At 33.5% G+C, this 14,377-nt stretch overlaps 1 protein-coding gene across 2 annotated transcripts in view; it reads right to left on the reverse strand.

Annotated features, from left to right (window-relative positions):
* Window positions 1-3,322: 3,322 nt before the first annotated feature.
* The window catches only part of Csas (CMP-sialic acid synthase), a 43,366-nt gene continuing 32,311 nt past the window's right edge, over window positions 3,323-14,377 (reverse strand). Inside the window, exons 2-10 of one of the 2 annotated variants that reach the window (XM_080166056.1) lie at window positions 13,885-13,988; window positions 13,226-13,271; window positions 11,552-11,586; window positions 8,191-8,271; window positions 7,790-7,856; window positions 6,300-6,348; window positions 5,661-5,763; window positions 5,399-5,475; window positions 3,323-4,899 (exon numbers count right to left, since the gene is read on the reverse strand). In XM_080166056.1, the coding sequence (XP_080022182.1) occupies window positions 4,758-4,899; window positions 5,399-5,475; window positions 5,661-5,763; window positions 6,300-6,348; window positions 7,790-7,856; window positions 8,191-8,271; window positions 11,552-11,586; window positions 13,226-13,271; window positions 13,885-13,890 (606 nt within the window). In that variant the 5' untranslated portion in view covers window positions 13,891-13,988 and the 3' untranslated portion in view covers window positions 3,323-4,757. The remainder of the gene's footprint in view (window positions 4,900-5,398; window positions 5,476-5,660; window positions 5,764-6,299; window positions 6,349-7,789; window positions 7,857-8,190; window positions 8,272-11,551; window positions 11,587-13,225; window positions 13,272-13,884; window positions 13,989-14,377) is intronic. The other variant, XM_080166055.1, reaches the window with a different exon arrangement.

Consider the following 14,377-nt stretch of genomic DNA (forward strand, 5'->3'; position numbering starts at 1 on the left):
AAAATTTGACCCTTCACATGATTGCGTAGAGGCCTAAACCTTGCGGAAGCCTAACGACTGCGTTGCGACAAACTTAAACCAACTAAAATAAATATCCGAACCTAACCTATTAATCTTCAATTTTTTTCTCAAAGTTATTTGTTTTGTTTGTTATAACCTCACAAACAAAAACAGAATCTTGAACAAGGATGAGAATGTAAGTAGCTACGCTCAAGTAAACATGTCATGAACTTGTGAGCATCCACTTCCTAATTCATCAATTGATTGGTTGACTTCACATTTGTTCAATTTTGTGTACTAAATGGTATTGCTAGTAGTGGCGTGCACACGGTTAGGCCAACGGGATGCGCAAAAATTTGACAGCCCCTTAAAACAAAGTTGGGAGATGATTGAGCTTTAGGGGGGTGTAATAGAGACAAAACGAGTGTAATTATATGGTCAGGGGGGTGTAAGCACTAGATTGTATTATATAGCAAACACAATTAATATAAGATATAAATTCTGAACATCACATGATATATAGGGATTTTTTCTGACAGGTATACACTGCGAATTTTAAAAGAAAAAAAGTTGACCCTTAAAATTCCACCTTGTAGTGATAATTTTCTAATAGTTTATAGTCCACTAAGTCGTAAGCAGTAAAAATTAAAATCCATTAAGTCCCTTCTAACGAGATATTGGCAACTTTTTGCACACATTTTCGCAAACGGCAATTATTTTCTTTATTTGGAGTTTTGGTTAATAACATTTTCATAAAAGTTTTCAGTAATAATCATTTAAGATCCATTGTTGAGAAGAAATGACTGAAAAAGTGTGTTTCCATGCAAAATAAGCTTAAAATCTAATGATTTTAAAAATTAGTGATTTAATAGTAAAAAAAAATATTTTTAACTTTTTGATAGCCTGAATATGTTTAATTTAGTTTTTTTATATAATCTATTCTTTAAAAAGACAGGCATATTCTTTCACATTTGAAAAAAATTTAAAAAATTAAAAATCGGAATTAATAAAAATTAATCTATAGCCTTTAAAAAATACTTTTGATATTTTTAACCTATATAATCAATAAAATCAATGGAAAATAAAATATTTTTATAAAACAAACTTTTGGAAAAGGTTTAAGATAACTTCATAAAAGTAGCATTTAAGTAGGATAGTTTTCTTGTCTTTTAAAAAAATGCAAATTAAACATAGTTAACGACTATTTAATTAGCAAGAATGGTAATAAAATATTTCAATAACTGCTTAAACCTTTTTGTGGCCATGTTATTTACTTAAACAGAAATTCTATTTTGTAAGAATTATAAAAATAATGAAGTATTTTTAAAAAAGCTTGCAAAATAAACGTAATTTTATCAAACTTCCTCAAGGTTTATAGAGGGTATTGTTGTAAAATGTTAATTATCAAAATAAAATCTTCAATTTACAACGTTTAAAACACCTAAAAGTAAATTCTAAGCAAAATTAGATTTATTTCCTAGATTTAGAGTAGCTGCGCTACTTAAAAAAACATCTAGTATGAAAACCAATCAGCTGATCAAATTGCTATAGACATCATTTGTTGGGTTGTTATTAACTGAAACATTTATTTTCTTTTTAATTCTAAAACGATGCTTGCCATGCTAAAAACGCTACGCCCCCAGCAATCATTATGGGCACTAGAATTTAATCCCCTCTATTTTTTAATTTAAGTTTTACAAAAAAAAAACAAGAACCACATCTGTTCAGCGGATAACGAGTTCCTTTGCTATAGACAGATATACATACATCCCGTTATTTCCATATAAGGACTAATAGTGGCTCAGATAATAGGGGAGGGGGCGTTGAACACCACCCCCTCACCCCCGACCGATAAAGATGCGGCAAGGGGCCCGACTGTTAAGGGTTAAGTAAATTATACAATATGACATTTAGTCAAATTTCAAACAAACATTTTTTCATTAATTCATTTATAAAAATCAATATTATAAATATGAACTCACAAAGAGAAGTTGTATGTTATCATAATACATTTAGTCTGCTATGTAAAACAAAACAAATTTTTTTCTTCTTTCATTGCAGGGAAGATTCTGGTACAAAAAAAACAAAAAAAAAATAAATTATTTTTAATTTAATTTGATATTACCGTACAATATTTTTTTATATACATAATTTAAGAAATATATTCATAACATCTTCACCTGTCATAAAGACGACATATAAAATCAACATCCTGATAAGGATATTAAAGTTTATGTTAAAAATTTTCAAATTCATTTTATGCTTAAGAAGGAACGAGAAGGAATTGAATCTCAACATTAACTTGTTATTTTGCTTGTATATTGATCATATTTGTTTACAGTTTATTGGTAAAGTTTGGTAATACTTTATTTCGAGTCTATCATGCAGTGTATACTGATGTTTGTGGGGAAAAATAAAGATAACTGTCAAACTTTTCTGAGTTGGGTTGATAAATCCCCGTTCTGTACACCTTTGACTGCTAATATCCTATTATATAAAGTAGTTAAGTAAGCTTTTTTGTCTGAAGCTTCTTAATAACTACTGAACCAATGTAGTCCATTATTTGGATAAGCTTTACTCAAATCCTGTGATGGTTTAGCTGTTTTATTTTCAGATTTAAGTCTTACGATGGTTTTACAGCCCCCTCTATAGTCCATTTAATACAGAGAGCTAAGATGTTAGGGGCGTTGCCGCTTTTCAACAATCAAATATCTGTTATTTGTCCTAAGCAAAATAGTATTTGCCACACAGAAAGAAGTCAGACGGACATAGTTAATTATGGAGAAACAGCTGCTTTAAGTGTATTAATTACAAATCCTTATACAAGCGAAACCTGATTAGTGTTTTATATATATACTAGCGAATTCGCCCCTAGCCTCTAGGGGCTTTGCCCCAAGAGGTTTGATCAACCTTTTTTTGTTATTTAAAATTAAGAAAAAAAATGGGGGGAAGGGGGAAATGGACCCCCCCCCCCTTTATTGATTTTAGTTTTAAAAAATTGGGGTGGGTGGTGTCCCACCCCCCTATAAAATAGCTCAAAACCATCACAGGACCAGTAGGTATTTTCCCTAAAGAGTAGAGCCCAATCGGTTCAGTGGTTACTGAAAATGTATTTTTTAATACTATAGCTATAGGAAATGTTATTAGAATAGTGAACTAAAAAAAATTTAAAATCTACCAGGAATAAAATTTCGACTGTTGTTCGCTACTTTTTTTTCTTATTAAATGTAAGAAAGTAAGCTTAAAAATCAAATATGATTGGCTGTTTAATGTTATTTTAGCTAGCATTAATTTAACGAAAATAGAAAAACTGAAATTAATGAATGCAAATTTATTAAATAACATAACAAATAATGTATGTATATGAGATCCATAGATTGAATTTGGCACAAAAATATCACAATCACATAATACTGACTAGTAGACATAAAAAATACAGAAACTCTCAAACGATTAGAATTAAAAAGGATTAAATAAAGCGAAATATATTTTCTACTAAAAAGTTTGTTCTTGTTAGAGTAGTATAGTTCTATGCCGCCGCGTTTTTGAGACATACAAAAGAAAGGAAAATCAATTCGCATATGGACCACAAGAACTAGGGTTGGCAATCCGGATCCGGAATCCGCCCAATTTTTGACCAATTTTGGAATCCGAATCCGGAATCCGTTTTTTAATAGCGGATTCCGGATTCTTATTTAGTAGGCTAAAATTAGCGTCTTGCGTTTTTTCTTTCAACTCCTCCTCTTTGAAGGCAATGATTTTCATCATTATATATAATATCTTTTAAAATCTGGTTCGATTCTCGGAAGTGAATTATAAAGAACACCAAAAACATTGATTTTTAGGACATATGTAGCACTTAATTTTTAATTTTTTTTTTAAATCCTTTTAAAATATTGCTAGAATCCGGAATCCGCCAAAAATAAGAATCCGGAATCCGCCACTTTTATTGACGGATTTTTAAGAATCCGGAATCCGAATCCGGCCCAAAAATTTGACGGATTGCCATCACTAACCAGAACTAATAAAATGTTTATTTTAGGTTGGATTAATAAAGGTTAGAAGAGCCTTTTATTGTTAAAACTTGTTATAAATGTGGTGAAGGGGGGATTCAGTGGTTTAAAAATAGGTTTGAGAGAAAGCGCCAATGATAAATATAAAGATACAAATAATCAAGATTGATAAAGCAATAAAAAAAATTAATAAGTAGGAAAATGATTAAAGATTTAAAATGTTGAGGTAATATGAAGACACAGTATCACATTAAATTGAGCAACTTTTATTACTTTTCACATGAATAATAAATTAAGAATTGAGACTTACTATTGACAAAACTGTTGTGTAATGTCGTTGCATTGCCTATATTTAAAGTCGTAGATAAAAAAGTCAGGATTTAAAAAACTTACAATGTATAAGTATTAGCCTTTGAATTTTTTATTATAGAACATGAGGGCTGTAAAATTAAATGAACTTTGACTAGAAGAAAAGTTAAACAAACTAAAGAGCAATATAAAATATCGCTTTTATACCCGTTTATTTCAACTATTTGTTAAACCATTAGGTAGAGAATTAATGGGTCATGGAAAGAAAACAAAGTAGCGGGTTTCGTCATATTTTCCCAATAGCTTTTAATAGGCTATTTAGATTATTTAGATTTAGAGTAAGGTAAATGTTAATGATTGCCCCGCAGGGGCTAGAAATAGGAAAAAGGCTACTGAGAAAAAAACGACGAAACCCACTACTTCGTTTTCTTCAAATTATCCAAAATAATTTGCATCAGGTGTACCATGTTCATCTGACAAGTTTGCTATGTGTTTGTTAATTTGTTCAGCTATCAATAAATCTATTTTTGTGTCAATATCCATTGAATATTCTTCTGGTATTTCAACATAGCCTATCCTGAAAATAAAAACGTTATTAAAACTTTTCGCCTTCAGCCGAATTATGCGGTTATTTCTATTATGATAGTTTTATCTATACTAAAATTTAGTTTGTACGGCTGAGAGTTGTTTATAATTGTTTTGCTGATTGTGGCTGCGGTTTTATAGTAGCCAAGCCATCCAGTTTTCTAGTTACTTGCGGCTGTTTCTGTAGGTTAATCAAAGCTGCATGGATGAGTACGGTTATGGCTCCAACATCTAAAAGCTGCTTATCTGCGGCTGTGAGTGCTAGCTGCACGGCAGAAGGGTGGCTCAATTAAATTTAGATGAATGTGGCTGAGATGCTAAGTTTTAAGTTCTATTCATCTATTACAAATATCAAGTGAGCGAATAAAATAAATAAATGCAAAAAGGATTAAAATTAGGGGAAAAAAGTTACAAAACATTCTTCTTTAAAGACATAAAGAGAAATGGTTAGTGAAAATAAATGTCACGAAATATTTTTTGAAACAATTTACCTTCCTCCTTGGAAAACTCCTTGTTCAAGAATTTCTCGTTTTGTGAAGTAAAACATTCCATTTTCAACTATTTCTCCCTAAAATGAAAATAATAATAAAGGTAATTAATATTAGCGAAGTAAATGATAAATATCTAAAAGAATCTATTATTTTCAGTGGCTTATGTACAATGAAAATTTTTTGTGTATTAAGTTATTGCATTTTCCTTTAAATTGAGTCATTCTTGTCATTCTTGAAAAAAAACTTAAATAATTGAAGATACCTGTCTATCCTGGCGTCTTTGTCTGTTAGAAGTATCAAAATTCAATGGCTTGGTTGATTCCACATTATCAATATCTGCTACTGACCATCTGAATTTCTTGTCCCTAAATAATAATGCTTTTAAATACCTCTTAATTCAATCAAATATTATGTATTTTTAAGATTTTTCAATAATAAGTCAAATCATAAGTTAGGGAGTTTTAACACTACCTCCCATGACATTGAAATTGGAAATGCCTATTTTTCTCTTTTTATCCCACCAAAAATTACATTCATTACGTGGTAAAACCCTTGTGCACGTTACTAGGTCAAAGGCTTTGCAACAGTCTTTGTGCGAGTTACTGAGTCAATTGGTTTGTAACAGTCAAAAATAAAATTGTCTATTTCATGTTGTTCAAATAGATGAGTGTGTGTCCTTTAAAATTATTTGAAACTTGTCTATTTTTTCAACTTATACATCTTTGCACTTCTAAGCATCAAGTGCAAATATATGTAAAAGGAAAAAATAAAGAGTTCATCTAAAAAATATTCTAAATTGTCCAATTTGGCGAGAAATGGTAAGATAAATTTCGGCGGTAGCGACGGTTCTACCGGTATCTCTTCCCCTATTTTCTTATTTCATGTTTATAAAAGTAAGTACCTTGTTCCACTAAAAACAGAATCATATCCATTTAACATCAAGTCATAACCTTAAATAATGTAAATTAAAACATGTAGCATACATGGAAAGACTTTAAAAATATTTAAAAACGAAAAGATTACATACGCACCTACGCATTTGTACGGTCCTAGTTGATTTTGTGATTCCTTACTTTTGTGTTACAATTGATAATTATTATTAGTAGCGAAGCTACTCTATAATTCGAAATGTCCGTCCGTCCGTATGAGACAGAATAGGGGAAACATGATTTTCTCGGCTCCTGTAAAAAAAAGAATGCTGAATCTTTTTGACAACATTCCCATTATTAAGGAGCACAATTAACTATAAAACATTGATAGCTGTCGGGCTGCTCTTTAGCAGGTTTTGGGCTATTTTTTGTATTTTATTTGTGTTTATTAGACTATATAAGTTTGAAGGAATTTTAATTAATATAATAGATTTGAAATCTGCATAAAATTTTAAGGTTTATCTATTAAATTCGTTTTTTATTTAATTCTTTATTTAACGGCGCAAATACGATTTAAGTTAATTTATTTTGACCAATAGGAAAGCTAGATTGAAACCTACCCGCGCTCTAATTGGTTGAATGATGTACGACACTTAAGCTTCTCCAATCAGAGCGCAGATAGTTTTCAATCCACCAATCACAGATGTCAAAATTAATTAACTTAAATCGTATTTGCGCCTTTAAATAAAGAATTATATAAAAAACGAATTTTATAAAAAAACCCTTAAAATTTTATGCAGATTTCAAATCTATTATATTAATTAAAATTCCTTCAAACTTATATAGTCTAGTGTTTATGGTCCGATTTCCAAAATTGTTTCAGTTATAGATATCAAAATGAAATTTCCTGTCGTTAAAAGAAACAACCATGACGGTCAGCCTGCCTTTTAGCAGGTTTTAGTCTATATTGTATTTTTCACCTTTTTTCTTCATATCTTTGGTATTTATGGTCCGATTTACAAAATTTTTTCAGTTTCTGATATCAAAATTAAATTTTCTATTGTTTAAAGTACACAACCATGACGGTCAGACTGCCTTTTTGCAGGTTTTTGGCTATTTTTATATGTTTTTACATATTTCCCCATATCTTTGGTGTTTTTGGTCCAATTTTAAAACTTTTTTGGGATATCAGTATCAAAATAATCTTTTCCATTGTTATGAGCATCTTTATGCAATTTACTTTGACTGTCATCATTACCTATACAAAATAAAACAAGGTTTCGTGTTTATTTTCTCCAATAAATCTATTCTTGATTTTAATAAATACACTTCAGATCTACTTGTATGTATTCCTATCCATGATTTTTTGTGCTTCGCTACTTATGGATGTTGTCATCCTTGTTTTTTATTATACCTAGGTATGTATTTAAAGTTAAATTAATTAAAGTTGAATAAATGTTATGTTATGTTTTTTAAGTCTTTTTTCAGCATTATACTTGCCATTCCAGAGATATTTATTTACCTGTGTTTAGAAATGTTGGTTGTAGAAATGGTGAAGTACATTGAACGAGACACAGAATTTCCACTTTCTGAAATACAACAAATGAAATTCTACAAACATTATAAACTAACCGAAACACAAATGTGGCGTTATATAAAAGTAGTAAAATGTCTCTGTGTTTGTCTGTGTGTTTGTTCCAAAGTATCTTGCTAATCACATGACCAATATGGTACTCCAATTCAGTAAAGCCTTCCATAGGTACAGGAAAAGTTTAGTTATGACGCGACCAAAAATCGAATCCACAACCTCCCCAACAACGAGCGGATGCTCTACGTTGTCTGTTTCGTCTAAATATGCTGTATAGTTATACCAATTAGGCCAAGACATAAATCTGTAACACCTTGGCCTTGTTTAAGGATTACCTTATTGTATTGTAAAAATTCTGCGACTGCGGCTATAGATGTTGAATTGTCTGACGCATTTTCTTCTGATCTGTTGAACAACTAAAACAAATCAAAACTTACCAAGAAACAAATTCTATATTTGGGGAGAAATTAAGGGGGGGGTTTTTAATGCAACCATCTCGTAATCAGTGAGCAAATGGCACTTAGAATTCGAATTTCGAGCTGAAATTTTGCATGGGTAATCCTTGGTAGGTCTATTTTCCCTAAATCGAACAAAAAGTTGGAAAAGTAACGGCTGGCGGCTGCAGCTCAGCCGTTTAGCCGTTTTTGGCCTATTTTTAGGGTAAATTCATCATTATTTACTTAGGAATCAACTTTTTAAAACATAGTTTTGGTTTAATTCATATTAAATGATAGCAATAACCACTTTTTAAATTTCTAGTACCAGCTGCTAAACGGCTAGAACCGGCTGAAAACGACTGGGAGCGGCCAAGAGTATGAAGAGTAGATAGGGCTTGTGACATGTCTAGGGGTAGGTTTTTATGGGTGCTGAGCTCAAAAATACTACTAAAAATAGTGACGGCCAATCCAAATGGCAGCTGGGTAACAGCTGCCGCTCAGCTGCGAGCGGCCAAGTGTAGAATGAGTAGATAGGGCTTGTGACGTGTCTACGGGTAGGTTTTTATGGGTGCTGAGCTAAAAAATGCTACCAAAAATTGTGGCGGCCCATCCATGTGGCAGCTGGGAAACGGCGGCAGCTCAGCTTGGAGAGGCCAAGAGTAGAATGAGTACATAGGGCATGTGACATGTCCAGGGTTAGGTTTTTATGGGTGCTGAACTCAAAAATGCTTTAAAAATAGTTTCGGCCAATCCCTATGGCAGTTAAGTAATAGCTGCTGCTCAGCTGCGAGCGGCTAAGAGTTGAATGATTAGTTAGGGCTTGTGACGTGTCTAGAGGTAGGTTTTTATGGGTGCTGAGCTCAAAAATGGTACCAAAAATAGTGGCGGCCAATCTATATGGCATCTGAGTAACAGCTGCAGCTCAGATGGGAGCGGCCAAGAGTAAAATGAGTACATAGGGCTTGTGACGTACCAAAAATAGTGGCAGCCCATCCATATGGCAGCTGGGTAACGGCCGAAGCTCAGCTGTGAGAGGCCAAGAGTAGAATGAGTAGATAGGGCTTATAACGTGTCTAGGGGTAGGTTTTAATGGGTGCTGAGCTCAGAAATGGTACCAAAAATAGTGGCGGCCAATCTATATGGCATCTGAGTAACAGCTGCAGCTCAGATGGGAGCGGCCAAGAGTAAAATGAGTACATAGGGCTTGTGACGTGTCTTGGGGTAAGTTTTTTGGGTACTGAGCTCAAAAATGCTCCCAAAAATAGTGGCGACCCATCCATATGGCAGCTGGGTAACGGCTGAAGCTCAGCTGGGGGAGGCTAAGAGTAGAATGAGTAGATAGGGCTTGTGGGCTGTAGCTGTTACCCAGCTGCCATATGGATGAGCCGCCACTATTATTGGTAGTATTTTGAGCTCAGCACTCATAAATACCTACCCCTGGACACGTCACAAGCCCTATGTACTCATTCTACTTTCGGCCGCTCCCAGATGAGCTGCCGCCGTTACCCAGCTGCCACATGGATGGGTCACCACTATTTTTGGTAGCATTTTGAGCTCAGCACTCATAAAAACCTACCCTAAGACACATCACAAGCCCTATCTACTCATTATACTTTTTGCCGCTTCTAGCTGAGCTGTAGCTGTTACTCAGCTGCCATATGTGGATTGGTCGCCACTATTTTTAGTAGCATATTTGAGCTCAACGCCCATAAAAACCTACCCCGAGACACGTCACAAGCTCTATCTACTCATTATACTCTTGGTGGCGCGCAGCTGAGCTGCAGCTGATACCCAGCTGCAATGTGGATGGGTCGCCACTATTTTTGGTACCATTTTTGAGCTCAGCACCCATGAAAACCTATCCTAGACACATCACAAGCCTTATCTACTCATTCTACTCTTGGCCACTTGCAGCTGAGCTGCAGCTGTTACTCAGCTGCCACATGGATTGGTCGCCACTATTTTTGGTAGCATTTTTGAGCTCAGCACCCATGAAAACTTACCCCTAGACATGTCACATGCCCTATGTACTCATTCTACTCTTGGCCTCTACCAGCTGAGCTTCAGCCGTTACCCAGCTGCCATATGGATGGGCTGCCACTATTTTTAGTACCATTTTTGAGCTCAGCACCCATAAAAACCTACCTCTAGACACGTCACAAGCCCTGTCTAATCATTCTACTCTTAGCCGCCCGCAGCTGAGCAGCAGCTATTACTTAACTGCCATAGGGATTGGCCGAAACTATTTTTAGAAGCATTTATGAGTTCAGCACCCATAAAAACCTAATCCTGGACACGTCACATGCCTCATGTACTCATTCTACTCTTGGCCTATCTCGTCTGAGCTGCGGTCGTTACCCAGCTGAGCTGCGTCCATTACCCAGCTGCCATGTGGATGGGCCTCCACTATTTTTGGGCTCAGCACCTATAAAAACCTACCCCTAGACACGTCACAAGCCCTATCTACTCATTCTACTCTTGGCCGCTCGCAGCTTAGCTGCAGCTGTTACCCAGCTGCAATATGGATTGGCCGTCACTATTTTTAGTAGCATTTTTGAGCTCAGCACCCATAGAAACCTACCCCTAGACATGTCACAAGCCCTATCTACCCTTTATACTCTTGGCGGCTCCCAGCCGTTTTCAGCCGGTTCTAGCCGTTTAGCAGCTGGTACTAGAAATTTTGAAAAATGGTTATTGTTAGGTATCATTTAACATGAATTAAACCACAAATATGTTTTAAAAAGTTGATTCCTACGTAATTAATGATGAATTTGCCCTAAAAATAGGCAAAAAACGGCTAAACGGCTGAGCTGCCAGCCGCTAGTCGTTACTTTTCCAACTTTTTGTTCGATTTAGGGAAAATAGACCTATCAAGGATTACTCATGGAAAATTTCAGATCGAAATTCGAATTCTAAGTGCCATTTGCTCACTGATTACGAGATGGTTGCATTAAAAACCCCCCCCCTTACTTTTCAAGGGCTGGATTTAACACCTTGAGAAAGACTATTTTGTATCCTAATTTTCAGCCAGGAAAAAAGGAAAGCTTTTTTTATATAGATTTTAAAAAGATAAAGGAAAAACATTTGGTTTTGTCGTATTGATGATCAATTTTATTTTGCAAATAGCTTAGTGGCAAAATAGTTTTTTAATACATGTCTTTCTGACTTTTCAAAGCAAAATACTAAGGGACATTTATATTTTTAATTTTAAAAGGCATTTTGTTAAAATAAAACCAAATAAGTGTTGAATGAAACTTACCTTTACACCAAGTTTATATGCACATGCAGAAATTTCTAGAAAAACAAAAAATGTTGAATTGATATTGTTAGGTAAAGGTTCATATTTGATCAAATAGATTATACAATGGACAATATCTAAGTTTTGTTAAGTATTAGAGCAATCTAATTTCAGGGTGGCCACAGACTTTTTTTCAAAATAGTATAAAATAGTATGCAAAAAAAAGTAAATAGTATGCAATAGTATGTATAATTTTAAAAAATAGTATGCAATAGTATGTAAATTTTTTAAAAATAGTATGAAATAGTATGCATTTTAAACAAAATAGTATGAAATAGCAAGCATTTAAAACACTATAGGGCCTTAAAATGTTGGTTAGCTATCAGGAAATCATTACTTTCTTGTCTTATTAGATTGAAAAACATAGTAACAAACACCAACATTCTATTCTGAAAAAAAATTTTAAAAAATGAGCTAAGAATTAGTAAAAAAATAAGTTGTTTATTGACTATTAAAAATTTTGGACTAGTAAAATAATTTTGTTGTGCACAGTGTCATAATTCATATCGTGATTTTAAAAAGAAATATTATATAAAAAAATTGAAAGTTCAAATATAATAATAAATAAAGGTAAAGTTTCTGACAGGGGCGTCGAAGCTTTTTATTTTGGGGGGGTTAAAATTTTTTTAAGAGGGGGGTAATTCGTTTTTGGGGGGGGTAAAATGGCGCGCGAAGCGCGCCGCAAATTTTTTTTACCCCCCCCAAAATTTTTACCCCGGGGTAAAATTTGCTTGGGGGGGGTAATTACCCCCTCTGAAATCTGTTGGCAGGGGTAAATTTAGTTTACCCCTCCCAAAATTTACCCCCGGGGTAAAATTTTTGGGGGGGGTAATTTAAATTTTGTTAAATATATAGTATTAAAAATGCGCGCGAAGCGCGCCAAAAAATTTTTTTATTAGAGATTTTTTATTTTGGGGGGGGGGGGGGTAAATATCCCCTCCTAAATGGTTTAATAAATAATAATAATAAAAGTTCAAATAATAAATATTTTACAACAAAATGAGAGGATCTTTCTAATGACATAGAGAAACACATTATATTTATATTAGTTTGTTAGGAGTTAATCATAAACCTCAGTAACCTGTAGGATCATTTAATAATAAAAGTACTCCTCAATGATATTAAAATTTAAAAGGAGAAATCTTTACATTGAATGTAGAAATACCAATAACTTTCAATAAAGGTACAACAATCTGAACTGAAAGACTACTTTCTTCTGGAAACATTTCTAAAAAAAAATTGAAAACAAAGTAGCGAGTTTGCCGCATTTTCACAGTAGCATAGATAGGCATTTAGGTTAGGTAAGTGTTAATGATTGCCCCGCAGGGTTAGACCCCCCCACAGGGACTAGAAATAGGAGAAAAGATACTGTGAAAATGCGATGAAACCTGCTACTTGGCTTTTTTTTCATGATCAAAAAAATCAGTTTGTTTTAGTTACCTAAAAATTGAAGATTTATCTGAAATCCAAAGAAATAGTGGAAATAGTATGCAATTTTGGACAATAGTGGAAATAGCATATTTTTTTGGAATAGTTTGCATAGTATGCAGAAATAGTGGAAATAGTGGAAATAGTGGAAATAGTATGTTTGTGGCCAGCCTGTAATTTGTAATTTATTTGTTAATTTAAACTTACCTAAATGATCTGTTGAGACCCATATTGAATCAAATCTTCCAAAATCCTAAATACATTTTCACATTATTTAAAATGCAAGGATAGCCTCATGGCGAATATATCATTTTATCTTTCAAGGTCATTTACCATATTATATAGATATCTTTGGTCATTTAATTTAACTATTTAAAAACAAAGTCAATTATTCTATCAAACATAATTACATTAGTATCATGATCTTTATAATTTCTGTCTGAGGCTATCATATACCATTAATAATTTCGGTTTAGTTAACATGCATATCGTGTTCTATAAAGCTCAACGCTTCCCGTAAGTTTTCCCCTTGTGTCGTTAATTTCTGGCAATATTTTGAAAACTGTGGCACAAATATATTACTATCAAAAAACATTATTATTTAGGTATATGAATCTTAATGGACGAAAAATAAATGTCAACCCCAATGACGATAAAATAAATTTGATAATTATCCCTTATGTAGATTAAGATTATTAGTTTGGATAGTGTTAGTTTGAACCAACGATTAAGAGAATGATGTCATAAACTTTGTGTACCAGTGTATTTTAAAGTCTAATGTCAACACCCTCCCGGCCCTGCAGTTAATATTTCTTTTGCTTTAGTTCATTTTTAGTTTTTAAAATTTATTATCAATGAAGTTTTACCTTCATTGCTTTAACAGATCTTTCTAGTAAGGGTATTCCGCCAACTGTTACTAGATTTTTTAATGGTATTCCTTTGCTACCTCCGCGTGCAAGAATTAAACCTGAACAAAACAAAAATATGCTTAATTTGTCTCAATCCTAATATTACAATTTTAGTCTTTTTGGGTATAGTCCCCTTTCGTAACATCGCACCTTATGGGGCGATTCTTCGTATTTTTCACAGTAGCTTTTCTCCTATTTCTAGCCCCTGCGGAGCCAATTACCTAACCCTGTGGGGTAATCACCTAACCCAATATAACCTAACCTAACCTATAAAAAGCCATTTTAAAAATACGACGAATCGCCCCTTATTGGGCGATGTTACGAAAGGGACTATTCCCGTCTTTTTCTTTCAAGACAATGCCATTGATTCCTCCTATTTGTATACCTATTGTTGATAGCCCGTAACTAAACGTCATCAAAAAATTTATTCTATTTATCCAAATTGCAATTT

This window comes from Acartia tonsa, chromosome 7, assembly GCF_053477335.1.
Source record: "Acartia tonsa isolate MP-2025a chromosome 7, ASM5347733v1, whole genome shotgun sequence".
Lineage (NCBI taxonomy): Eukaryota > Metazoa > Arthropoda > Copepoda > Calanoida > Acartiidae > Acartia > Acartia tonsa.